Genomic DNA, 27932 nt, shown 5'->3' with positions numbered 1-27932 from the left:
AAACTGTTACATGAAATCGGCACACACTGATGGTGAGAGGTTACACATGCATGTTTTAGCCTAGGGCACTAGTGTTATCATACTACCGGTACTCTATTCTAGGATTTAAGACCAAAAGGCTGCGTCCAGTTTCTATGGGAAGACTCCTAAAACGACACATTTTTACAAATCGTACATTGTTGTCGAGTTCCTGTTTGTACCGCCCCCATCTGGCAATGTCAGGTTACACAGTAACTGCAGTTCAGAATATTTTGATGCAGAGCCTGGTCTTTTCCTCCATTAGTCTGTCTCTCAAATGATAACACATATTTAAGCTAGCTTGGCAACATATGCAATCTATTTTTAAGTAACCAAAATTATTTATATATATATATATATATATATATATAAACATACATATATATATTATCTTTATACATAATGTGCATTATTTACACTAAGTAGATATCACTTTATGCATAATGGGTAGTAACGCATATATTAACATTGTTTTTTCTTAGCTTTTAAAAGTAAAAGTGTGATTGGGGGCTGCAGGTGTCACCCATGCAGGGGTGATTTAACGTTGCTGTGAAAGCATTAATTACAATTTTTAAATGGTGATCGGGATCTGGCAAAAATGCATCTTCCCCCTCTGACTTACTGTGTCCTCTGAAGGTTGAATATTATGATTATGGCTGGCAACGTGTGTTTTTCTCTCCTGTGGTCAGACCGTCACTACGGCTGCTGAAGTGGACGTAGGAAACTAGTAGGGGGTCACATTTCAATTTAAACGGTTATGTTATTTTAATTCTCCAATTCTCGCTTATGGGCGTGCTCTGTACTTAGGGGGCGTGCTCTGTACTTAGGGGGCGTGCTCTGTACTGGCTCCGGCCGGAGGGAGCTAGACCCTTCTCGAACGCAGCGTATTAACTTCTAACAACTGGGGCAACATGGGCAAAACCCGCGTGCCAAAATGACAAGAAGTGAGTAGAAGTTGGGCCGTCCTCTTGATTGAAATCCCATCGTCTTTGTTTGGTAACAACAAACATATTTGTGGGCGGGGCCAGTATTAATGACGAGCGTGTGACCGTCGGAACAGTGCTGCATTCAAGTGCTCCTGTAAGCTCCTACTTGTGAAGTCGCTATTCGCAAATACGACTCAACAACAGTTGTGTTTTTGGTAGAAATAAATGGACCCATTAACAGAAGTGGCTGTTCGTGGGGGCGTCGTTTTATTTTAGAAAAGGAGCAACACACAGCTACTTTGTGAGGTAATCGTAATCGTAGAAAATCCCAAATTTCCCAGTGTAGTTGTTGGGGTCGTTCATGGACCGGATATTCCCGAAAGCGCTTGAAGGCATCGTAAACCAGCCGATACTACTAACACTGACTAGACACATTCATTCGCACCGAGACTAGAGAAGTGGTGGAAAGGAAGTGTTTGGAATCTGTTTACGTTTAGCTCCTGGCTGTCTGCTAGCTTAGTTTAGCTTCCTGAGCATGTTGAATCCGCAGAGGTCCCTGTCGGAGCTGCCCAAGATGTCGGCTGCCAGTCAAGTGGAGAGAGCTGTGTTGGTAAGCTGCTGGCTGGCTGTCTGCAGCCTAGCTACACCACAGACCCAACCCGTTTATTTACATCACATGGCCTGCCACTCATATTGCTCGACATTTTTTTAATAACTTAGATTATATGCAATGATCCGGACACTCTGCAGCACTGGGACGTTTAGCCCATTCTCTGGGCTAACGTTACCTTAACCCCCCCCCCCCCAATAGACTGTAACCGCATTAATCCATGATTTCACCATTTCTGGCAGCAGCCGCTGCTCACAGATTTCTGCTACTTTATAGTGTTTTTGCATACAAAAGATCAGACAGACAGGACAAGACATACTTAAACCGGTTGGACAGGTGCAATGTCTAAAAAATAATAATGATAATAATGATAATAGTAACAGCTGCACATCATTGCTAAACAAATAGCCTACGTGATAACAGTAAAACAAGGAGAGAGAAAAAGAGGGCAACCTTTCAATGAAACAAGATGAAACAAGGCTGATTTCGGTGACTCTTACACCATATTTGGTGATCCATCAGATTCTGTGTGACCTGCCCTGATACTAATCCTAGCCTTCGAATTCGACTATTCAGTCTAGTTTCACTCATAGTCTCAGACAAGCACCCCGGATTTTCACTATGGGCCCTACTTATTATCATATATGATGTAGCAATCACAATAAAACATGTTCAGACACAGGTGGACCCAGAACATATTATTATTCATCCATTTGTAAACTGCAATAATAAGAATAAGAATAAACTTTATTTGTATAGCACCTTTCATAACATAAAATAGCTCAAAGTGTTTTTCAGTAAAAAAAAACAAAAAAGGTAACAATAATAATGCTGGTAAAACATTGATTGCATCATAATACTGTAGTTTTCTCATGCAGGTTTCTCAGCAAAATGTTGTAGTCGGGTAAAGTGGGTACTTGGATTCAGAAATCAGGGAATGGGATGAACACTGTGAGAGTTAGGGATGCATTTCCCACTGCAGCCATCATATCAACAAGATCTCTCCGGTCAGATCAATTGCCCTTTCTCAATACCAACAATGCAAAGTACACACTTGTGTTCTTGGGGAGAAGGGTCTTGCTAGTCGTTCTTGGAAGAATGTATTTGCTGGGTCACAAGCAGACATAACGCAATCTGAGAAGCCCATCAGTAAAAGAAGTCTGTCTTGAGAGATGACGGGCTGCGACTGATGACAGGGACACGAGAACAGACAAGAAGCCATATTAACTCATTGAGTGCCATCCACTTTTGGAGGATGGAGAACAGAGTTTCAGAGTTTCAGAGCGTTTTGGACGTGGATGTGGATTCAGAGCGTTTTCAGTGATTTCTCGAGGCCCACAGAATATTGTGTGATATTACTATGTAAACACCGAACACGCACAAAGAACGATGAGACTCTCTTCTATCATCTGCAAAAAAAAAATTATTGATACCATTTTCCGTTCTTTAGTTATGAGCCGGAGAAGATAGGTTGTTTTGAGCAAAAAGACACGTTTCAAATTAGAAGCTGAGATATTCCGCCTTTTGTGAAATTAAGCATTTCAAGCACATTCACTGACTCTGAAGATAATATTTTCTGATGTAGTGACGTGGTGTAGTTGTGTGGTGCCCTGCGTGCCCCACCCCCCTCTCCCCCCCTCAGCTGCAAACTCCTCCCCACACTAACACACAGCCTCACGCACCCAGTCTATTTTCGGAGCGCTCCGTTTTTGTGCGCCGGCTCCCAGCGCGACACGTAAAAGCCAAACCGGACTGCTGAGAATGGTTTGGCCCTTCGGCGTCGGGTGCTGCCTTTCTGGCGGCTAATCGTGTGGAGAAACTATGCAGACAGACATACAGAGGCAGAGGGGCTCAGTTGTGGGCGCACTGGGCGCGGATTGACTGCTGTTCGCAGCCAACGTCAGCTGCAGCCAGAGCAATCTATATGGCTCTGGCTGCAGCATGAGCGGTTTGTCTTTCATCACGGGGCTTTTTCCTGCTGTTTTTCTCTAATCTGGAGAGCACTGTCGCCACCTAATGGGTCTGTAAAATAGGTTATACACCTTCAATAGCTCCCATATTTTTATAGGAGATGTAATAGGCTTTGATCCACGTCCCACCGTCAAAAAACGCAATTGACGACAATCGTCGTCATTGGCACTCTACGTCACTAATCGAATTGACGACGATTGTCGTCATTGGCACTCAATGAGTTAAGAAAGCGCCAATGTCTCCCTGTCCTCTGTCTCCCTGTCCTCTGTCTCTCTGTCTTCTGTCTCCATGTCTTCTGTCTCCCTGTCCTCTGTCTCCCTTTCCTCTGTCTCCCTGTCCTCTGTCTCTCTGTCTCCATGTCTTCTGTCTCTCTGTCCTCTGTCTCCCTGTCCTCTGTCTCCCTGTCTCTCTGTCTCTCTGTCTCTCTGTCCTCTGTCTCCATGTCTTCTGTCTCCCTGTCCTCTGTCTCCCTGTCCTCTGTCTCTCTGTCTCCTGTCTCCCTGTCCTCTGTCTCCATGTCCTCTGTCTCCCTGTCCTCTGTCTCCCTGTCCTCTTTCACCCTGTCCTCTGTCTCTCTGTCCTCTGTCTCTCTGTCCTCTGTCTCCATGTCTTCTGTCTCCCTGTCCTCTGTCTCCCTGTCCTCTGTCTCTCTGTCCTCTGTCTCCATGTCTTCTGTCTCCCTGTCCTCTGTCTCCCTGTCCTCTTTCTCCATGTCCTCTGTCTCTCTGTCCTCTGTCTCCCTGTCCTCTGTCTCCCTGTCCTCTGTCTCTCTGTCTCTCTGTCCTCTGTCTCCATGTCCTCTGTCTCCCTGTCCTCTGTCTCCCTGTCCTCTGTCTCCATGTCCTCTGTCTCCCTGTCCTCTGCAGGAGGAAGAGTTCAACTGGCTGCTTAAAGAAGAAGTGCATGCTGTCCTAAAGCAGCTCCAGGATATCCTCAAGGTAAATATGCTCTAGTCAAGCTGATAGCTAACCAAGCTGATAGTCATCTCACACACAAAAGCAACCAAACACTCGGGAGAAACATTACCAAGGGTTTCACTTGATTTTCATGAACAATGACTACTGAAAGGACATTTATTTGAATAATTGTTGTGCAGTTTATTGTTCATCTTCTATATATATATATATATATATATATATATATATATATATATATGGAGGATATGTGGAGGCTCATGCAGTGAGATGGTTGAGGTCTGTGGAGGTCTCATCTGTAGCAGTATAGTCTGAACCTTCATCTTATGCTCTATTCACACTAGTATTACCTGGGGACTTTTACTGTAGGTTGTTTTCTCACTGGGAACGATTGCTTTCGTTCTGTTCTGTTCCGCACTCGGTAACGATTGCCCCCCTCCCCTCTCCCCTGCTGGTCAGCTTTCACATTACAACATTTCTTCCTCGCTCGGAAACGGAACAGAGTGCACTTGCGTCATCAACTATGCCTGGAGTTTATCCTGGAGTTTATCCTTTGCTCCGTTTGTTGTCTATGAGGTTTGGAACGGTTGGCTTTCACATAAGTGTTCCGTGCCCGGGCACGCCAAAGCGCCCCCCCCCCCCCCCCCCCCCCCCCCCACACCACCTTTTCAAGTGGATCCTGTCACGGTTCCCTGTTGCTCGCCCGGGCGCAGAACGGAACAGAACGCAACGTTCACACTCGTCAAATGTTCCGAAACTGGGGTCAATTTGGGGGCAGTGTGCTCGGGAACGGTACCGGGGCGCCAGTGAGGAAGCAGCCTTAGTTATTGGTAATAATTGCAGAGGTTGTCTGTGATCTTAAGCCCATGTGTCCGCGTAGTAAAGATTACCCAACACAGAGATCATTAGTCCTGTGCAAATTGGGGTTATTTGCGGTCGTATTCTTTTTTCTTTGATGACATTGATGGTAGCATGCGTTAAGGATCATTTGTCTATCTTTCAAGAGGCTCAACAGTTCTTATGTGGGAGGAGCCCAGTGCTTTTCAAAGTGGGGGGACTAGGGGGGCCTCAGCAAATTAATGGAAATGCTTCATAAAACATCCTCATTGGAAGGACATTTTTTCAGTTATATTTGTTAATACTACGTTAATCACATTGCAGACAGAGTAGGAAGGCTGATCCGTGAGCGGCTGCTTCTGGGATGCGGGTCGGGGGTCTTAATCGGCCTCGGCTGGGTCTACTGGGCGAGGGTGTATGATGTTCTACAGACACAAAACACCTTACGACCCCAGTTAACATCACTGATGACGCGTCCCAGTGCATGCTGTAGTATGTATTTTTAACATAGTCCTGGCTCCCCTGACCAGTGACACTTAGGAATAGGCTAGGTGACAACCAGGTATAGATTGGTGACAAGCTGGAGAGACAGTTGACGGTCGGAGAGATGGGTTTAGCACCCCAGCCTGGCTCTCTCGTGAGGGAGAAATCCACAAACGCTACGGATTAGCCTCCTGAAAATCTGTGAAAATATCGGCGCGGCCTGGGGTCCTTCAGGCTAGAGCGAGGTGCTCGGCGCAGGCGAATGATGTGCAGCGCACAGGCCTCCTTGAGGCATCCTCTCTGCCTCTGGATGCCTTTGCCCCGGGAGGGCCTGGTGAGACGAAGGAGGAGAGCGGCCGGGAGACAACCCATAGCGCCTTAGAGCCTCCATGCACCGAAGGGTCTCACAATGCTGCGGTGTAGCACTAGCTCTATTGCAGCGGATTGGGCGTGATCAACCCTTCCGCGGGCAACGTTGCAGACAGAGTAGGAAGGCTGATCCGTGAGTGGCTGCTTCTGGGATGCGGGTCGGGGTCTTAATCGGCCTCGGCTGGGTCTACTGGGCGAGGGTGTATGATGTTCAACAGACCGAAACACCTTACGACCCCAGTTAACATCACTGATGACGCGTCCCAGCGCATGCTGAAGTATGTATTTTTAACATAACAGTATAATAAAGAATATATTTTATAATTATATTTAGTGTATGGTTAACAAATATAATTGAATCCTTTCCTTCCACAAAAAATCATATTTGCCATGCGCATCTGTCTTATTGCCTGCCAGTTATCATCACATTCATTGTCATTTCCCCCTGGTGTGGGTAATACAGTAGTCTGACTCTGGAACAATGTTTATAATGTAAAACCAACACGAAAAGATTTGAGATACAAATGTAATTATTAGGTTATTACATTAATACAAGTAAGGAAATATATTCTGAGATTGCATGGAAGTGATTTTTGACATTTTTAATAGCATTGTCAATGGGTTTTTAAAGACATCTTGCAATAAGGGGGCCACGGCCAAAGGCTAATACTATTTGGGGGGCCTTGGCATGGAATAGTTTGGGAACCCCTGTGCTAGCCTATCAATAGTAACACTGTGCCTATAGCTAGCAACCAGACACATTAGCAACCAGACACATTCCAATTGATATTTCTCCAAAATAGTTGACACACAAGCAAGGCGATTTGTAGCATAATTCAAGGTTAATGTTAACAATAATTGTTGGGGGCACGGTAGTGCAGTGGTAAGCGCTGTCGCCTCACAGCTAGAAGGTCCGATTCCCACCTGGGACGCTGTGAGTGCTGAAGGAGTGCGTGCCCGTCCGCATGTCCTCAAAAGGGGTTGTCAAAAAAGTGTGGAGTTTTCATGTTCATCCCGTGCCCCCTGGGGGCTTCCTTCATATAGGAACCCCACACCAAAACATGCAGTATCCTGGTGGTCGCTGATGTGGTGCCTCCTCTGGTCGTTAGGGGCGCCTGTTCGGAGGGAGGGGAACTGGTTGGAATAGCGTGATCCTCCCTGCTATGTCCTACCGGTGAAGCTTCCCCTGTCAGGTGAAAAGAAGCGGCTGGCTAACTGCCCATGTCTCGGAGGAAGCATGGAGCCACTTTCAGCTCTCCCCAGATCGGCAGAGGGTGGAGCAGCAACCAGGATAAATAAATTAAAATTAAGACTAATGGGGGATAAAAATGGGATAAAAAAATCAGGAAAAATATATATATAAAAAAAAAAATGCTATTATCAAGCTATGAAATAGTTATTACCTTACCTTCCTGATGGCAAATGCGAGCAATATTGACAGCCATCCGTTTTCTGCTTTTAAAGTTGTGGTATTATATCCGGGGGATGCTGTCAGTAAATTTGAGTAAAATACAGACTTCGCTTATCCCGTGCAAATGCGCCACACGACAACACAGGCATGGGGGGAGGGGCTAATTTCTAAATCAGTGAGGTCCTCAAGTAATGCTGTAATCCTGTTCCTCCTCTACATGGGTTCACTTGGTCACGTCATTTCATCTCACGGTTTTTCCTATCACTCCTATGCCGACGACACACAGCTTTACCTTTCCTTCCCCCCCTCTGATACTTCAATTGGGTCACGGATCTCTGCCTGCCTGAAAGACGTTGGTGTCTGGATGGCGGATCACCACCTCAAACTCAACCCTGGAAAAACCGAGATCATCTTCCTCCCTGCCAAAGAATCCCCCCTGACTGACCTCTCCATATCCATTGACAACCACACCGTAACTCCATCTCAAACAGCTAAAAACCTGGGAGTGATCCTTGACCACCAACTCACCTTCTCTGCCTACATTGCCGCAACAGCACGCTCCTGCCGGTTCTCCCTCTTCAATATTCGCAAGATCCGCCCATTTCTCACCAGAGAAGCTACACAAATTCTGGTACAGGCACTGGTACTGTCACGTATTGATTACTGCAACGTCCTTTTGGCAGGCCTCCCTGCCTCTGAAATACTTCCTCTTCAGCTCATTCAGAACACAGCAGCCCGTCTGGTTTACAATTTACCTAGATTTTCCCATGTCACCCCCCTTTTCCGAGAGCTTCATTGGCTTCCCATCCTAGCACGTATCAAATTCAAAACTCTGGCACTAGCTTTCAAGGCCGTTCACCAAACAGCCCCCTCCTACTTACAGTCTATGGTCACTTTTCAAACCTCTCACCGCCCACTCCGCCCCTCCACTAGTGCTGGACGTCTCGCCCCTCCCCTGCTACGTGGGCTCAGAAGCCGCTCTCGGTCGAGACTTTTCTCCTACCTGGCCCCAAAATGGTGGAATGAACTTCCCCCGGACATCAGGACTGCTGCATCACTCCCCATTTTCCGCAGGAAACTTAAAACTCACCTCTTCAGACTTTATATTGACTCTTAGTGAATTCCCTCCCTTTCCTCTGCCTGCTTTCCATGTGTTTGTAATTTAATTTTCTGTTTCTTATATGATTGCTCCTTTAACTGTTCTCACCTTTAATCTCCCCTTTTATATTGGCTTCTCATATTTTTACTACTGTTTTTCTATTTGATCTATTCATGTTATTGTGTGCTGTATATGATCATGATGTAAGTCGCTTTGGATAAAGGCGTCTGCTAAATACCAATAAAGTAAAGTAAAAGTAAAGTAATGCTCGTCCCGTGCGAAGAGAGCTCTAGTCTCCTGCTCCAGGCATTCTGGGGTTAGGCCAATACTTACAAACCTGTTTCTATTTCCCTCAACTCTCATTGTTGCACCATCTACTTTCTGTTGAGTTGAGGTAGAGTCAGACTCAAAACAAAAAACAAGACAATCACCATGAATTGTGGAGTTTCACCAAAAGATGCGAATTGCTGTATATTTAGTGCCGTTTTTCCCCAGCTCCGCCTCTTCCTTTCTTTCACAAGCAAAAGACCAGACGAGGGCTGACTACTCCAGCACCATTGATCAGACATATTGTCCATTAGAAATAGCTCTGCTGTGTTACCAAACACTTTAACTACCCAAGATGGTACAGTAGGTAAACGCTGCTTTGTTTCATGAATGGGAGCAGAAAGTAGATGCTAGGTCATACATGGGCAACATACGGCCCGCGGGCCGTATGCGGCCCGCGGGCGCCCCCTGTGTGGCCCGCGATGGAATTGCACAAAAAAAAAAAAAAAAAAAAAAAAAAAATTTTTTTTTTTACAGTGCACCTGAACGCAACATGCAAGATACCCGCTGAATAAGTGTCCAAATGTTCATGTCATTCTGGCCAATACTCTTCTGTTATAGCATTTCAGTCTGGAATATGGAATATATTTCAATAATATTTATGACTAAAAGGCTAAAAGTAATCTCATGTGTAAGAAATGACTGTTCTACATTGAAGTAGAAATTTAAATAATTAACTTGTTGGTTTTGGATTTATTTAGCTTCAAGAGTGCATTTTTGTTCTTGTGTGACCCTCAACACAGGCTTTGAGAATCCCGGGCCACTTACTGATACTTGAGCTTAAAATAACCCACTCATATTCTGGTTTATTTCAAGAAAAACATTTCGGCTAGTGGAAATTCGAATTGGCTGGTAACTTTAAAATCTAGCAGCCATATTGGCAGGTGGTCAAAAAAGTTAATTTCAAGCACTGAAGAGGGAGAGCGGGTGGTGACATAGGAGTGAGTGAGAAAAGGATCAAATATTGGTGGTTAAGACTGAATAATGACATCACAACTGTTAATTTAAAATGAGTTATTCCTCTAAACCTGGCTTCAAATGCCCAAAATGTTTCGCGCTGGCGCCGTTCAGCCCTCAGCAAAAACTGGTAGCGAGGACATTTTTTTGTGGCCCTCTCTATCATCAAAGTTGCCCATCCATGGGTTACGGCGTGACAATATTTGTTCGGCCCCCGGCAACAATCTGGGTTTCTCATGTGGCCCCCCATGAAAAACAGTTGCCCACCCCTGTGCTAGGTGATCATTGGCTGTAGTATTTGTGGTGTGTTCTGGCTCAGAAAAAGGGGGCGGTGGGGCGACGCATCTGTCGCTCAGCCTGTGTTGCCTTCTCAAGTGTTGCCAGGTGTGTCAAGCCCTTTACATTACTGCACTTCTAGTTGGTTTGTGATGTCATCACAAGACTGTACTGATGACATCATGGGGTCCACATTTAACTCAAATCAACTCTCAATAACTGTCAAACTAAATGAATGTCTGCAAAACAGATTACACTTTTTGGATATGTGTGAGATCATGTGCATTTTTTGGTGAAGTGTCCCTTTTAAGTGTTGATTTTAACAAGTGATATTGTACTTGTGCTTTTGTCAACAGGAGGCATCTAGACGCTTCTCCATGCCGACGCCAGGCCTGGAGAGTCAACTGAAACAGGAGAACTTCATCCTCGGCAGCTCAACGTAAGACTCACAGCAAGAAGGTCCCGGGTTCCAACCCTGGTCTGTCCCAGGTCCTTTCCATGGTCTGTCCCAGGTCCTTTCCATGTCCCAGGTCCTTTCCATGGTCTGTCCCAGGTCCTTTCCATGGTCTGTCCCAGGTCCTTTCCAGGTCCTTTCCATGGTCTGTACCAGGTCCTTTCCATGGTCTGTACCAGGTCCTTTCCATGGTCTGTCCCAGGTCCTTTCCAGGTCCTTTCCATGGTCTGTCCCAGGTCCTTTCCATGTCCCAGGTCCTTTCCATGGTCTGTCCCAGGTCCTTTCCATGTCCCAGGTCCTTTCCATGGTCTGTCCCAGGTCCTTTCCATGTCCCAGGTCCTTTCCATGGTCTGTCCCAGGTCCTTTCCATGTCCCAGGTCCTTTCCATGGTCTGTCCCAGGTCCTTTCCAGGTCCTTTCCATGGTCTGTCCCAGGTCCTTTCCATGTCCCAGGTCCTTTCCATGGTCTGTCCCAGGTCCTTTCCATGTCCCAGGTCCTTTCCATGGTCTGTCCCAGGTCCTTTCCATGTCCCAGGTCCTTTCCATGGTCTGTCCGAGGTCCTTTCCATGTCCCAGGTCCTTTCCATGGTCTGTCCCAGGTCCTTTCCATGTCCCAGGTCCTTTCCATGGTCTGTCCCAGGTCCTTTCCATGTCCCAGGTCCTTTCCATGGTCTGTCCCAGGTCCTTTCCATGGTCTGTCCCAGGTCCTTTCCAGGTCCTTTCCATGGTCTGTCCCAGGTCCTTTCCATGTCCCAGGTCCTTTCCATGGTCTGTCCCAGGTCCTTTCCATGGTCTGTCCCAGGTCCTTTCCATGGTCTGTACCAGGTCCTTTCCATGGTCTGTCCCAGGTCCTTTCCATGTCCCAGGTCCTTTCCATGGTCTGTCCCAGGTCCTTTCCATGGTCTGTCCCAGGTCCTTTCCAGGTCCTTTCCATGGTCTGTCCCAGGTCCTTTCCAGGTCCTTTCCATGGTCTGTCCCAGGTCCTTTCCAGGTCCTTTCCATGGTCTGTCCCAGGTCCTTTCCATGGTCTGTCCCAGGTCCTTTCCATGGTCTGTCCCAGGTCCTTTCCATGGTCTGTCCCAGGTCCTTTCCATGGTCTGTCCCAGGTCCTTTCCATGGTCTGTACCAGGTCCTTTCCATGGTCTGTCCCAGGTCCTTTCCATGGTCTGTACCAGGTCCTTTCCATGGTCTGTCCCAGGTCCTTTCCATGGGGAGTTTGCATGTTTTCCCCGTGTTCGTGTGGGTTTCCTGAGGGTGCTCCGGTTTCCTCCCACCATCAAAGACATCTATGTTAGGGTCTAGCTGACACAACAGTAGCAAGAATATACAGAATAAAGATAACATTTGAACAATTGATAGAGAAATATAGAAAATATAGAAATGAAGGATAGAGCAGAGGAGAGAGCAGGAGAGAGTGATGGGGTGGGGAGGGAATGGGAAATGTTGGAGGGTATAGGAGGTGGGGAAGGAGCAAGAGGAGAGAGCAGGAGAGGGGAAAGGGGGGGGGGGCGGGGGAGAAGAGAGCAGGGGGAGGGAGGAGGTGGGGAGAGAATGGGAAATGTGGGAGAGGACACGATTTAAAAACACGATTTCAGATGGACAAGCCCGTCTTTATTGTCACACGGTTACACATCAACACATGCACGGAGGGCCACAACACACACATGCTGACGGTGGCCGGTGAAATTTGTCCTCTGCATTTAACCCATCCTGGCTTTGTCCTTTCCTCCGGGGGGCAGGCCAGGAGCAGTGGTCGCTTTCTCGTACAGCGCCCGGGGACCGACTTCGGATGTTGTCGTCACTGGTCGGATGACGATGACGATCTGATCTTCTGCATGTTTTTAATGGGGGGGGGGGTTATATACGGAGGAACCCCCCTGGGGGAGCACGGGGAGAACATGCACACTCCACACAGACAGAAAGGCCCTTACGACGAGATACCCCACCTGGGCAGTAGGCACTGAAGATATGGGGGGGAACACAACCACAGCGCCCACAGTGTCCCAGGCGAGAATCGAACTCAGGACCTTCTGACTGCGAGGCGACAGCTCTACCACTGAGCCACCGTGCTCCCTGGAGGAGAGAGCGTATGGAAGAGTATGGGAGTATAGGGGAATATGGGAGACTATATGCAGCTGTTATCTCATGCAGTGAGATGGTTGAGGTCTGTGGAGGTGTCTTCCAGACGCTCTGTGAATCAGCAGGCAGATCATTTGAGACGTCAAGCTGAAACACCAGTGTCAGTCGGTCACCTCCTTCATGTTGTCATCTTTCATGTGAACACCTGCCTTTATTTATTAACCCTTTATTTGCCGTAACCGGCCTACACCACGCTCTCTACACTACATCCTTACTGTACATGAACTGTACATCAAATAAAAGTTCTTTCATAACTGCTGATGTGTTGTCTTCCAGCATGGACCAAGTGAAAGGGGTGCTGACTCTGCAGGGAGAGGCTCTGACTCAAGCTGTGAGTGTCTCCAGGCTGTGCTCACTGTCACAATGGCTTGTTCCTAATGCAGTTAGGGAGAAGTTAGCCTTGAAGGCTTTCTGTCAGACAGGGATGAGGGAACAGACGCGTCATTGCATTTTTATTTTTGTATGAAAGGATGTTGGTTGTTATGGTTAGGGTTAGGCAAGTAGAACATGTTGGTTGAGGTTAGTTTTTTATTTAACCATGACCAAACCCTAACCAAATTGTTGTTCTTCCCTAACTGGAACATAATTTAATGTTTTAAAATAAGGAAATTGCTTGTTAAAGATGTGTGTGGTTTGACTGGGAATCGAACCGCAGTCCTCAGAACAGATCAGAAGGCGTGCACCTTACCCATTAAGCCAGAAGCCCAAGCACACCTCTAACCCTAACTTCAACCACATTGTTTTACTTGCTTACTATAATATGCAATGAAATGTTTGAAGAGTTGTATGGCGATTCCTCTGTTCCATGTCATTCCTTTCTGGCACAAAGCCTTCCTGGCCAACATATCCATGTGCTTTCTGGCACAAAGCCTTCCTGGCTAATGCCAAAAGCTAAATGTTTCCCTTGTTTCTTTTCAACAGGACATCAACCTGAAAGTTGCCAAAAGTAGCCAAGTGCTGCACTTTCAATTCAGGGATGACAAGCAGTGGAAATTGCAGCAGGTACGTTTGGCTGTACTGTAGCTAGTAAGTATACTGTTACTGAAGTACTGCTAAGGGCTGTACTGTAGCTAGTAAGTATACTGTTACTGAAGTACTGCTAAGGGCTGTACTGTAGCTAGTAAGTATACTCTTACTGAAGTACTGCTAAGGGCTGTACTGTAGCTAGTAAGTATACTGTTACTAGATTTAAAATACATGCTACAGCATGCGCTGGGATGCGTCATCAGTGATCTTAGCTGGGGTTGTAAGGTGTTTCCGGTCTCTCAACATCATACACCCTCGCCCAGTAGACCCAGCCAAGGCCGATTAAGACCCCGACCCGCATCCCAGAAGCAGCCGCTCACGGATCAGCCTTCCTACTGTCTGCAACGTTGATCACGCCAAATCCGCTGCAATAGAGTTAGTGCTACACCGCAGTATTGTACTTACTGAAGTACTGCTAAGGGCTGTACTATCGCTAGTAAGTATACTGTTACTGAAGTACTGCTAAGGGCTGTACTATCGCTAGTAAGTATACTGTTACTGAAGTACTGCTAAGGGCTGTACTATCGCTAGTAAGTATACTGTTACTGAAGTACTGCTAAGGGCTGTACTATCGCTAGTAAGTATACTGTTACTGAAGTACTGCTAAGGGCTGTACTATCGCTAGTAAGTATACTGTTACTGAAGTACTGCTAAGGGCTGTACTATCACTAGTAAGTATACTGTTACTGAAGTACTGCTAAGGGCTGTACTGTAGCTAGTAAGTATACTGTTACTGAAATACTGCTAAGGGCTGTGCTGTAGCTAGTAAGTATACGGTTACTGAAGTACTGCTAATATAAGACACTTTAGTGGTTAACCAGTTGCCTTCAGTTTCTTCTATTCTAAAAACAAGTGTACTATCTGTAGCGTTGTGGCTAACAACATGTAGCATCGTGGCTAACAACATGTAGCATCGTGGCTAACAACATGTAGCATCGTGGCTAACAACATGAACACTTACAAACAGAAGACCACTAAACAACAGTCACATTTTCAGGTTTTGAAAAGCAATCTGAAAATACAACAATGAAAAATGAAATCAGGATCCAATAATAAACCAATAATAGCTCAGTACAACTTGCATTACTGCTAACACTTTGCAAGGCCTATGCTAACATCACATCCTCAACAAAAGATTGAGGCCACTTTCAACCAAGTCCAACAAACACGACGCAAAACCTAAATCAAACAATCTGGTGTTGTACATTAATGACAAGACTTCATCAGGAAAGCAGGAACTTGACATTCATTCATTTTGGACTTTCAGCAATTTGAGTCGAGAAATGTGAAATGGAAAAATCTATCTTCCAATGCCACAGCAGTGAAAACGAGCTGCAACAGGAGGAGCAACTGAACCAACTATCAGCTGAACTATAAAGGTTCATAATACCACAGCTATTTCAGACGTGGACCAGAGATAGCAAAAGTATATGCATTCTTTACTTACGTAGAAGTACAGTTGTGTAAAAAAGACAGGTAAAACTAGAAGTACTGAAGTACAAGCTCTGAAATGTAAACGGTATTTCTACCCACTGTTTCTGTGCAAAGCTAGCTGAAACTCATTTCATATTAATACTGTCATTCCAAGACAATTACATTTAAAAGATCCCCTCCAAACATTTCAGAGCTTGTACTTTTTTTTTTAACTTTTACTTGAGTAAACAAGTTGCTTCACAATTCTGAATTTAATCTCAGAATTCTGACATTAATCTCAGAATTCTGATTCTGAATTATTTGAGTTCTGAGTTTAAATCAGGAGTCTGAGAATTAAGTCAGAATTCCAAAAATACATTTTTAAGACTTCTGAGATTAAAGTCAGAATTCTGAGTTTAATGTTATAATTTTTAGTACAAAAGTCAGAATTCTGAAATTAAAGTCAGAATTCTGAGCTTAATGTCAGAATTCTGAGATTAAATTAAGAATTGTGAGGGGGAAAAGTCAGCATTCTGATTTTAATGAATGAGGTTGGGAACCCCTGGGTTGGACCTTTCTGTGCTTTAAATGTAATCAGTAAAATCTTAAAATCAATTCTAAATCTTACTGGTAGCCAGTGCACATGTGCTAAGACTAAATATTGGTGGCACAGTAGGGAATGTGGCAGGGAGGTACAAGCATATTACATGAATGATCAAATCCTGCTTTACACGTCCAATCTCCCTCTCTCCACCCTCCTCCATCCCTGCCTCCATCCCTCCCTCTATCCCTCCCTCCATCCCTCCCTCTATCCCTCCCTCCATCCCTCCCTCTATCCCTCCCTCTATCCCTCCCTCCATCCCTCCCTCTATCCCTCCCTCTATCCCTGCCTCCCTCATTAGATCCAGGATGCCAGGAACCATGTGAACCAGGCTCTCCAGCTGCTGAGCAGCCGGGATGAGAGCTACCACTTCAAGACGGGTGCTGAGGTTAATAAGGTCTGTCCATTCACATCCATTCACATCCATTCACATCCATTCCATATGATTAACGTCATGCTCAGCCACAGGAGGGACGCAAATGAAAACAGAGGGAAACTACAAACTGGTTTTTGGACAATAAAATTAAAATGTAACCAAAATTATCCTTTGATATCATGGAAAGATGAGCAGAGCTGGAGGCCTGGTTAAGATGAGCAGAGTTGGATGCCTGGTTAAGATAAGCAGAGCTGGAGGCCTGGTTAAGATGAGCAGAGCTGCAGGCCTGGTTAAGATGAGCAGAGCTGCAGACCTGGTTAAGATGAGCAGAGCTGCAGACCTGGTTAAGATGAGCAGAGCTGCAGACCTGGTTAAGATGAGCAGAGCTGCAGACCTGGTTAAGATGAGCAGAGCTGCAGGCCTGGTTAAGATGAGCAGAGCTGGAGGCCTGGTTAAGATGAGCAGAGCTGGATGCCTGGTTAAGATGAGCAGAGCTGCAGACCTGGTTAAGATGAGCAGAGCTGCAGGCCTGGTTAAGATGAGCAGAGCTGCAGGCCTGGTTAAGATGAGCAGAGCTGCAGGCCTGGTTAAGATGAGCAGAGCTGCAGGCCTGGTTAAGATGAGCAGAGCTGCAGACCTGTCTGTGTAACGGCATTGTGTAGGTGGTACTTGCAGCAACCCATGTTAAGGGCTTGTCCAGGGGTGGATTTGAACTGCCGACCCTCGGCTTGGGAGTCCAACATGTTAACCGCAACGCCAAGAGAGCTAGCTCCCTTGGCGGAGCTGATTAACATGCCTTTATACTGGGGAGTGAGTTTAACCAATCCACTCGCTACCACACTGGACTCATGAGGAATCTGCGCTGATTCAACTCGGTTACACCTGGTTATTAGTCTGGGCCCACCACCCTCGTTCCGTGTCTTCCGGTGGAAGCACACCACGGCACACCACGGGAACAGCTCCAAAAAAACAATTGTGCTCTGAAAACAGGGCGTCATAGTAACGTAAATAAATGTGATGCGCGTTATCTAGCTATGTAGCTACAAAAATAAAATGAACTAACATCATATAAAACCATCCTTCTATGGGGACAAAGCAGAAAGATCACCGGAAGAACCAACCGAAACACAACTGGGTAGGACGGATGATCATTCCCTGTAGTAATGGTGAGGCGAGGTTAGTCTAAATGAAACTATGCAATGTTAGCCGTCAGCTACTTCATGCTGTTAACATGATACCATATTCATCTTCAAACCAATCATGTCAAATTGTGTTGCCAACCACTAGTTTTAATAGTAGTAGTTTTGACCCACTAAAGTGGCCTAACACTAGTGTAAGCTAGCAAACACAGCTAGCATAAGATCTAACACTAGTGTAAGCTACCTAACAGCTAGCAGCAATTTGATCATCAAAGAATGGGCGCTATGGGTAGAATAATAAGAGGGCACTCCGCTAACTTCTGGCAGTTTATTTTATTTTATCCCATTTTCTCCCCAATTGTACTTCGCCAATTATTCCCCCTGCTGCCCCGGTCGCTGCTCCACCCCCTGCCGACCTGGGGAGAACCGAGACTAGCACCATGCTTCCTCCCAGACATGAAAGTAGCCAGCCGCTTCTTTTCACCTGACAGCTGGAGTCTCACCGGTAGGACGTAGCACGTGGGAGGATCACGCTATTCCAACCAGTTCCCTTCCCTCTGAACAGACGCCCCGACCGACCAGAGGAGGCGCCAGTGCAGCGACCAGGACAAATACCCTCAATCCGGCTTCCCTCCAGCAGACACCAGTCAATTGTGCCTGTATGGACGCCCGACCAAGCCCGCGGTAACACGAGGATGCGAACGTGCAACCGCCGTGTTGGTAGGCAGGGATTTTCCCCTCTACGCTACCCGGACGCCTGGCAGTTGTAGCCTGGTAAACCAGCCCGTCACGTGAACTCACATTTCATTTGGTTCTGCGTGATGGTCTGGCCCCAACTCTTCACCCAGTGCTTAGCAGGGGCAGGAGCATGGGCGGGCGTAGTTGCCTTGACAGACAACTCCTTCAGCCAATCAGGGTCGGATACAGTCAAACCCAAATCCACTCGGGAGAATGGCAAAAACAAAAGCAGAGAAACTCCGCAGTTGCGGCGATACTCCTGTACTTGTTTAATTGTTGTTATTGAGTCTATTTCTGCAATAACTGCACTTTATGGCTGTTTAAACTAGACAAACGCTGACATTACTCCTCGAGACGGTCAGGCAAGGAGGCGGCCATTATTGTTTTATTAGTGCAGTGCTAGTAACGTTCCCGATTGGCCAACTTGCACTGTCAATCACAGCGCAGTCGCTGATTGGCTCTTCTGCTCTGCAGCTTCTGCTAAACCCGCCCCCCACTGGCTTTGGGGCCAAACCGTCACGCAGAACCAAATGAAATGTGAGTTCACGTGACGGGCTGGTTTACCAGACTATGGCAGTTGATCCTTGGCCCATGAATTGACCAACCTTTCTACAGTTTTGATTTTCTTCTGAAGTCTTTGTTGTTGTTGTTGTTGTTGTTGTTGTTGTTGTTGTTGTTGTTGTTGTTGTTGTTGTTGTTGTTGTTGTTGTTGTTGTCATAGCTGATGTTAACCTCATGTTCTTTGTTGTTGTCTTAGCTGATGGACGCTGTGATGCTCCAGCTGACGCGTGCACGAAACCGCCTCACCACCCCAGCCACCATGACCCTGCCCGAGCTGGCCACCAGCGGCCTGATGGTAAAGACCTCCATACAGATGATATACACATTCCATACAGATTAGGGATGGGCATTTCTAGCAAAAACACTATTCGAAATTCGCTGGCCAAAGTCGACTTTTAATCGAAATTCGAAAATAAAAATAAAAATGTAATTTTCTTTTCTTTTTTGTGAGTGAAATGTTGCATTGTCTCCCCTGATTCTAAGTCTAAGGCTTTATTAATTAATAGAAAAAGCTTCTGCTGTGGATTTTTAGCTCAAACAAGCATTGCACCACTGAAGTAAAGAACATGTTACATGACATTGACATTTTCGAAAATAAAAAACAGTTTTGACAGTCATGAGTGGTTCATTAAATATTTAGTAGGCTCAGGTCTGAGTGCCAAAGGGGTGCCAAAGTCACCCCCTCTCCCTCTTCATGGGATTTCATCCGCCATTCATTTTTCCATAAACCTTGCTTAAAATGCTTATAAAAATTGTTTTACTTGCTCAAACCAAGCGACTCGACTATACTTAGAATCAGGGGAGACAATGCAACATTTCACTCACAATTATTTTTATTTTATTTTTTTATTATTTTTTTTACTTTTTATTTTCTTTGAATTTCGACTTTCAATAATAAAAGTCGACCTTGATAATAACAACGATTATTCGAAAATTCGAAATTCGATGCCCATCCCTAATACAGATATGGAGGACCCACTGGCTACCTTTATGTACTCCACAGAGCTCTCTTTCTATGAGAAATCTGGTGAAGCTGTCTGGCTTACTCCCGTCTCAAACTGAAACATCTGACTGCTTTCAATTTGGCTTTTCACTGTCTGTCAAACTAAACTGGGATATACCCTGAGTCCGCCAGGATCCTAGCATGTAGCCTTCTCCTATTCCACACTCCTCTTCATGTTGCTAACCCTTTTCTCTGTTGTCCATCACCAGAAAATGTTCACTCCTCTGATGCCCGGAGACGTGATGGTGAATTTTTACATCAACTTGAGCAAGCTGTGCCTGACGGTCTACCAGCTACACGTGCTGCAGCCAAACACGACCAAGGCAAGTTCACTCTGCAACACCCTCCAGACACACACTCAACTAGGTCCTCCAGTTCACTCTGCAACACCCTCCAGACACACACACAACTAGGCTCTCCAGGTCACTCTGCAACACCCTCCAGAGACACTCAACTAGATCCTCCAGTTCACTCTGCAACACCCTCCAGAGACACACTCAACTAGGTCCTCCAGTTCACTCTGCAACACCCTCCAGAGACACACTCAACTAGGTCCTCCAGTTCACTCTGCAACACCCTCCAGACACACACTCAACTAGATCCTCCAGTTCACTCTGCAACACCCTCCAGAGACACACTCAACTAGGTCCTCCAGTTCACTCTGCAACACCCTCCAGAGACACACTCAACTAGATCCTCCAGTTCACTCTGCAACACCCTCCAGAGACACACTCAACTAGATCCTCCAGTTCACTCTGCAACACCCTCCAGACACACTCAAATAGGTCCTCCAGTTCACTCTGCATTGCAACACCCTCCAGAGACACACTCAACTAGATCCTCCAGTTCACTCTGCAACACCCTCCAGAGACGCACTCAACTAGATCCTCCAGTTCACTCTGCAACACCCTCCAGACACACTCAACTAGGTCCTCCAGTTCACTTTGCAACACCCTCCAGACACACTCAACTAGGTCCTCCAGTTCACTCTGCAACACCCTCCAGAGACACACTCAACTAGATCCTCCAGTTCACTCTGCAACACCCTCCAGACACACTCAACTAGGTCCTCCAGTTCACTTTGCAACACCCTCCAGACACACTCAACTAGGTCCTCCAGTTCACTTTGCAACACCCTCCAGACACACTCAACTAGATCCTCCAGTTCACTCTGCAACACCCTCCAGACACACTCAACTAGGTCCTCCAGTTCACTTTGCAACACCCTCCAGACACACTCAACTAGGTCCTCCAGTTCACTTTGCAACACCCTCCAGACACACTCAACTAGGTCCTCCAGTTCACTCTGCAACACCCTCCAGACACACTCAACTAGGTCCTCCAGTTCACTTTGCAACACCCTCCAGACACACACTCAACTAGGTCCTCCAGTTCACTCTGCAACACCCTCCAGACACACACTCAACTAGGTCCTCCAGTTCACTCTGCAACACCCTCCAGACACACACACACAGAGACACACACTCAACTAGACACACACACAACTAGATCCTCCAGTTCACTCTGCAACACCCTCCAGACACACACACAACTAGGTCCTCCAGTTCACTCTGCAACACCCGTCAGACACACACACAACTAGATCCTCCAGTTCACTCTGCAACACCCTCCAGAGACACACACAACTAGGTCCTCCAGTTCACTCTGCAACACCCTCCAGAGACACACACAACTAGGTCCTCCAGTTCACTCTGCAACACCCTCCAGACACACACACACAGAGACACACACTCAACTAGACACACACACAACTAGGTCCTCCAGTTCACTCTGCAACACCCTCCAGACACACACACACAGAGACACACACTCAACTAGACACACACACAACTAGGTCCTCCAGTTCACTCTGAAACACCCTCCAGAGACACACTCAACTAGGTCCCCCAGTTCACTCTGCAACACCCTCCACACACGCACGCACACACGCACGCACGCACACACACACACACACACACACACACACACACACACACACACACACACATTAGAATAGTACTTTAAGATGAGATGAAGTGCATGGGGAAATTGGGTCATTGCAGCAGCAAGTGGTAATAAAGATACAGCAAAGAGGAATAGGATATAAATAGGAATAGGATATGAATAGGATATAAATAGGAATAGGATATGAATAGGATATAAATAGGAATAGGATATGAATAGGATGTAAATAGGAATAGGATATAAATAGGATATAAATAGGAATAGGATATAAATAGGAATAGGATATAAATAGGATATAAATAGGAATAGGATATAAATAGGATATAAATAGGAATAGGATATGAATAGGAATAGGATATAAATAGGAATAGGATATAAATAGGAATAGGATATAAATAGGAATAGGATATAAATAGGAATAGGATGTAAATAGGAATAGGATATAAATAGGAATAGGATATAAATAGGAATAGTGTCAATGAGGTTAGGAGTAGGATATAAATAGGAATAGAGTAAATGAGGTTATATATTATAAACATACCCAAGTGCCAATTCTATATGAAGTAAAAAGGGATGATGAACATGCGCAAAGGATGTATGGATTCCAGCCTATTAATGCTGGAATCCATACATACTTTGCACAATCTCATTCATACATTTCTACGTTTCTAAAGAAGTCGTGATCTGGATTAAGCTGTACCATATTAAAAGTACTATCTCCCTCCGGTGAAAGCCCAGCCGTTTTGAATCCTTTGTTTTGAGGTTAAAGACTGAAGCACAAAGCCGTCGACTCACTCATGGTTTATATTTGACCATTTTCTTCCTTATCTTGACAGAACTTCAAGCCAGCTGGAAGCTCAGTGTTGCACAACCCCGGGGCCATGTTGTAAGTTCTGCTTTGTTTGCTTTCAAATCATAATCAGCCCTTCTGCTTATTTTCTCTCTTATGGTTGACCTTCTGCTCCTAAAACAGAGTTACTGAATTCCCCTTTTAATTTCTACACTTTTCTCTCCTTTTTTCTGGAAACCTCTGGACTCCCCAGTGAGATCAACAACAACCGCTTTGAGGTGAGCCACGTGCACAAGGTGGAGTGTGTGGTGCCTTGGCTCAACGACACGCTGGTCTTCTTCACCATCTCCCTGCAACTGTGTCAGCAGCTCAAAGACAAAGTGGGTACCTACCTTCTCCAGCACATGACAACAACACATGTCAGACCTAGAGATAAGACAAAGTGGGTACCTACCTTCTCCAGCACATGACTCCAACACATGTCAGACCTAGAGATGAGACAAAGTGGGTACCTACCTTCTCCAGCACATGACAACAACACATGTCAGACCTAGAGATGAGACAAAGTGGGTACCTACCTTCTCCAGCACATGACTCCAACACATGTCAGACCTAGAGATGAGACAAAGTGGGTACCTACCTTCTCCAGCACATGACAACAACACATGTCAGACCTAGAGATGAGACAAAGTGGGTACCTACCTTCTTCAGCACATGACAACAACACATGTCAGACCTAGATATGAGACAAAGTGGGTACCTACCTTCTCCAGCACATGACAACAACACATGTCAGACCTAGAGATGAGACAAAGTGGGTACCTACCTTCTCCAGCACATGACTCCAACACATGTCAGACCTAGAGATGAGACAAAGTGGGTACCTACCTTCTCCAGCACATGACAACAACACATGTCAGACCTAGAGATGAGACAAAGTGGGTACCTACCTTCTCCAGCACATGACAACAACACATGTCAGACCTAGAGATGAGACAAAGTGGGTACCTACCTTCTCCAGCACATGACAACAACACATGTCAGACCTAGAGATAAGACAAAGTGGGTACCTACCTTCTCCAGCACATGACAACAACACATGTCAGACCTAGAGATGAGACAAAGTGGGTACCTACCTTCTCCAGCACATGACTCCAACACATGTCAGACCTAGAGATGAGACAAAGTGGGTACCTACCTTCTCCAGCACATGACAACAACACATGTCAGACCTAGAGATAAGACAAAGTGGGTACCTACCTTCTCCAGCACATGACAACAACACATGTCAGACCTAGAGATGAGACAAAGTGGGTACCTACCTTCTCCAGCACATGACTCCAACACATGTCAGACCTAGAGATGAGACAAAGTGGGTACCTACCTTCTCCAGCACATGACAACAACACATGTCAGACCTAGAGATGAGACAAAGTGGGTACCTACCTTCTCCAGCACATGACTCCAACACATGTCAGACCTAGAGACAAGACAAAGTGGGTACCTACCTTCTCCAGCACATGACTCCAACACATGTCAGACCTAGAGATAAGACAAAGTGGGTACCTACCTTCTCCAGCACATGACAACAACACATGTCAGACCTAGAGATGAGACAAAGTGGGTACCTACCTTCTCCAGCACATGACTCCAACACATGTCAGACCTAGAGATAAGACAAAGTGGGTACCTACCTTCTCCAGCACATGACTCCAACACATGTCAGACCTAGAGATGAGACAAAGTGGGTACCTACCTTCTCCAGCACATGACTCCAACACATGTCAGACCTAGAGATGAGACAAAGTGGGTACCTACCTTCTCCAGCACATGACAACAACACATGTCAGACCTAGAGATAAGACAAAGTGGGTACCTACCTTCTCCAGCACATGACTCCAACACATGTCAGACCTAGAGATGAGACAAAGTGGGTACCTACCTTCTCCAGCACATGACTCCAACACATGTCAGACCTAGAGATAAGACAAAGTGGGTACCTACCTTCTCCAGCACATGACAACAACACATGTCAGACCTAGAGATGAGACAAAGTGGGTACCTACCTTCTCCAGCACATGACTCCAACACATGTCAGACCTAGAGATAAGACAAAGTGGGTACCTACCTTCTCCAGCACATGACAACAACACATGTCAGACCTAGAGATGAGACAAAGTGGGTACCTACCTTCTCCAGCACATGACAACAACACATGTCAGACCTAGAGATAAGACAAAGTGGGTACCTACATTCTCCAGCACATGACTCCAACACATGTCAGACCTAGAGATGAGACAAAGTGGGTACCTACCTTCTCCAGCACATGACAACAACACATGTCAGACCTAGAGATAAGACAAAGTGGGTACCTACCTTCTCCAGCACATGACTCCAACACATGTCAGACCTAGAGATAAGACAAAGTGGGTACCTACCTTCTCCAGCACATGACTCCAACACATGTCAGACCTAGAGACAAGACAAAGTGGGTACCTACCTTCTCCAGCACATGACTCCAACACATGTCAGACCTAGAGATAAGACAAAGTGGGTACCTACCTTCTCCAGCACATGACAACAACACATGTCAGACCTAGAGATGAGACAAAGTGGGTACCTACCTTCTCCAGCACATGACAACAACACATGTCAGACCTAGAGATGAGACAAAGTGGGTACCTACCTTCTCCAGCACATGACTCCAACACATGTCAGACCTAGAGATAAGACAAAGTGGGTACCTACCTTCTCCAGCACATGACTCCAACACATGTCAGACCTAGAGATAAGACAAAGTGGGTACCTACCTTCTCCAGCACATGACTCCAACACATGTCAGACCTAGAGATGAGACAAAGTGGGTACCTACCTTCTCCAGCACATGACAACAACACATGTCAGACCTAGAGATAAGACAAAGTGGGTACCTACCTTCTCCAGCACATGACTCCAACACATGTCAGACCTAGAGATAAGACAAAGTGGGTACCTACCTTCTCCAGCACATGACAACAACACATGTCAGACCTAGAGATGAGACAAAGTGGGTACCTACCTTCTCCAGCACATGACTCCAACACATGTCAGACCTAGATATGAGACAAAGTGGGTACCTACCTTCTCCAGCACATGACTCCAACACATGTCAGACCTAGATATGAGACAAAGTGGGTACCTACCTTCTCCAGCACATGACAACAACACATGTCAGACCTAGAGATGAGACAAAGTGGGTACCTACCTTCTCCAGCACATGACTCCAACACATGTCAGACCTAGATATGAGACAAAGTGGGTACCTACCTTCTCCAGCACATGACAACAACACATGTCAGACCTAGATATGAGACAAAGTGGGTACCTACCTTCTCCAGCACATGACAACAACACATGTCAGACCTAGAGATGAGACAAAGTGGGTACCTACCTTCTCCAGCACATGACTCCAACACATGTCAGACCTAGATATGAGACAAAGTGGGTACCTACCTTCTCCAGCACATGACAACAACACATGTCAGACCTAGAGATAAGACAAAGTGGGTACCTACCTTCTCCAGCACATGACTCCAACACATGTCAGACCTAGAGATAAGACAAAGTGGGTACCTACCTTCTCCAGCACATGACAACAACACATGTCAGACCTAGAGATGAGACAAAGTGGGTACCTACCTTCTCCAGCACATGACAACAACACATGTCAGACCTAGAGATAAGACAAAGTGGGTACCTACCTTCTCCAGCACATGACAACAACACATGTCAGACCTAGAGATGAGACAAAGTGGGTACCTACCTTCTCCAGCACATGACAACAACACATGTCAGACCTAGAGATAAGACAAAGTGGGTACCTACCTTCTCCAGCACATGACAACAACACATGTCAGACCTAGAGATGAGACAAAGTGGGTACCTACCTTCTCCAGCACATGACAACAACACATGTCAGACCTAGAGATGCTTTTCACTTGACAACAGAAACATTCCAAATTGCTTCTAGCTCACTTCCTGTTGCAGTGTTTGGTAATACAACAGGAAATAAGCTAGGTTTCAAACTGTTCCCTAGCAACACAATTCCGTGAAAACCGTCTATTCATAAAAATGACTTGACCGATCTTCAAAGTGTTTAGTGCAGCCTATTGCAAGTGGCCGCCATATAATTTGCAAAGCACCACAACAATTGTTGATATCATATGTATGTTTTTCTTTGTTTTCCTTTCCCGTGTCTGTTTGTTTTGTTCATATGTTGATAAAATTGGGGGGAATCCAGACGGAGGTGGTAATGCCACATAAAAGGATGCCATAAAACACCAGAATCACTGATAATGACATCATAAGTCACTGATTTATGACATCACAATCATGACTGACACCGCCACAGACAGACAGAGCCCACTTAGCTAATTTTGATTAAGAAGAAGGACAATATTTGTTGTTTGGACAAATTAGTTTTTGCTCCGAGTGAAATGTTTTATGGTCACTCACGGTTCAATAAGTCATGGGTTGGCTTTGTTCCAGCCTTAAGACTCGTTATATAAGGATTTTTCTACATGTCTGTCTGGAGAAAATGAATCGGGAACTCACTTCCGGGGCAGGAAACGTCACAGAAAGTCACGTCATATCATAATATATCATATATATATCATTATCATATCTGTTCCTGTTGTAACTAAACTACATTGTCTCTTTTTCACCTCCAGATATCTGTGTTTTCCAGTTTCTGGAACTACAGACCTTTCTAATCAAGCGCGAGCACAGCCTAAAGACCAGTCAAGTCCAAACACACCGCAAGGCAAAAGGGACATCGTGAGAATATTTAATTTTCTTCAAACATTGATCATCCCACCGTTGGGTTAGAAGTGTTGTGTGATTTGCAGAAATAAGCAGATCAAAACCCAACGCCCGTCTCCTCCTACGCCTGTGTGACATTTCACTTCACACCACTAAGTTGAACTGAATGAACGAAGCAGGTTTTACGTTATTTTCTAAGTGTATGTTTGATCATATTTATTTTTCTTTTGGTTCAAGCAACAAAGTACTTAACACAATGACACCCTACATTTGTGCAATCGTTTGAATTGTTTTACGTGCAGAAACACTAATTTGTGTTCTCAGGGGAGGTATACAAACAGGTTTGTGACAAAGAATGTGTTTCCTCGTGCACTGACCTGTGACCAGTGTCGTCTGTCAACAAGTTGATTTTCTTTCTCATTCATACTGTTTATAGCACCATCTGGTGGACATTAAAAGAGGACTCATTCCCTGCTTGTTACTACATGGATCTGCCTAAATGATAAGCTAATAGTTATTGTAATCACTCTATTCCAGTGTTTGCTATGTGTTCATATTTATTTGCCTTTTTTTGCACTTATATTATTCCCTGTGAGTCCCTGTGAACCAAATGTTCATTCCGATCTTGAACAAAGAACTTGATTCCAGTAAGTGTTAATCTATTTTCAAAAGATATATATCATGTAAAATGTGGAAATTATGTATCTGTTGTCCGTGCAATAAAAACGAC

At 45.6% G+C, this 27932-nt stretch overlaps 1 protein-coding gene across 1 annotated transcript; it reads left to right on the top strand.

Annotated features, from left to right (window-relative positions):
• The first annotated feature begins 1395 nt into the window (after positions 1 to 1395).
• On the top strand, positions 1396 to 27932 carry rogdi (rogdi atypical leucine zipper). Its single transcript, XM_083649755.1, has 11 exons — positions 1396 to 1554; positions 4392 to 4463; positions 10555 to 10637; positions 13067 to 13121; positions 13712 to 13792; positions 16132 to 16227; positions 18841 to 18939; positions 19857 to 19970; positions 22449 to 22498; positions 22656 to 22782; positions 27112 to 27932. Exons 1-11 carry the CDS (start codon positions 1480 to 1482, stop codon positions 27151 to 27153), a joined length of 894 nt encoding a protein of 297 aa, XP_083505881.1. The 5' UTR covers positions 1396 to 1479; the 3' UTR covers positions 27154 to 27932.

The sequence above is a fragment of the Poromitra crassiceps genome (assembly GCF_964638095.1).
Source record: "Poromitra crassiceps genome assembly, chromosome: 13".
In the NCBI taxonomy this organism is placed as follows: Eukaryota; Metazoa; Chordata; class Actinopteri; order Beryciformes; family Melamphaidae; genus Poromitra; species Poromitra crassiceps.
Note: the sequence above shows the minus strand (reverse complement) of the source record. Positions and strands in the feature narration are given on the sequence as shown.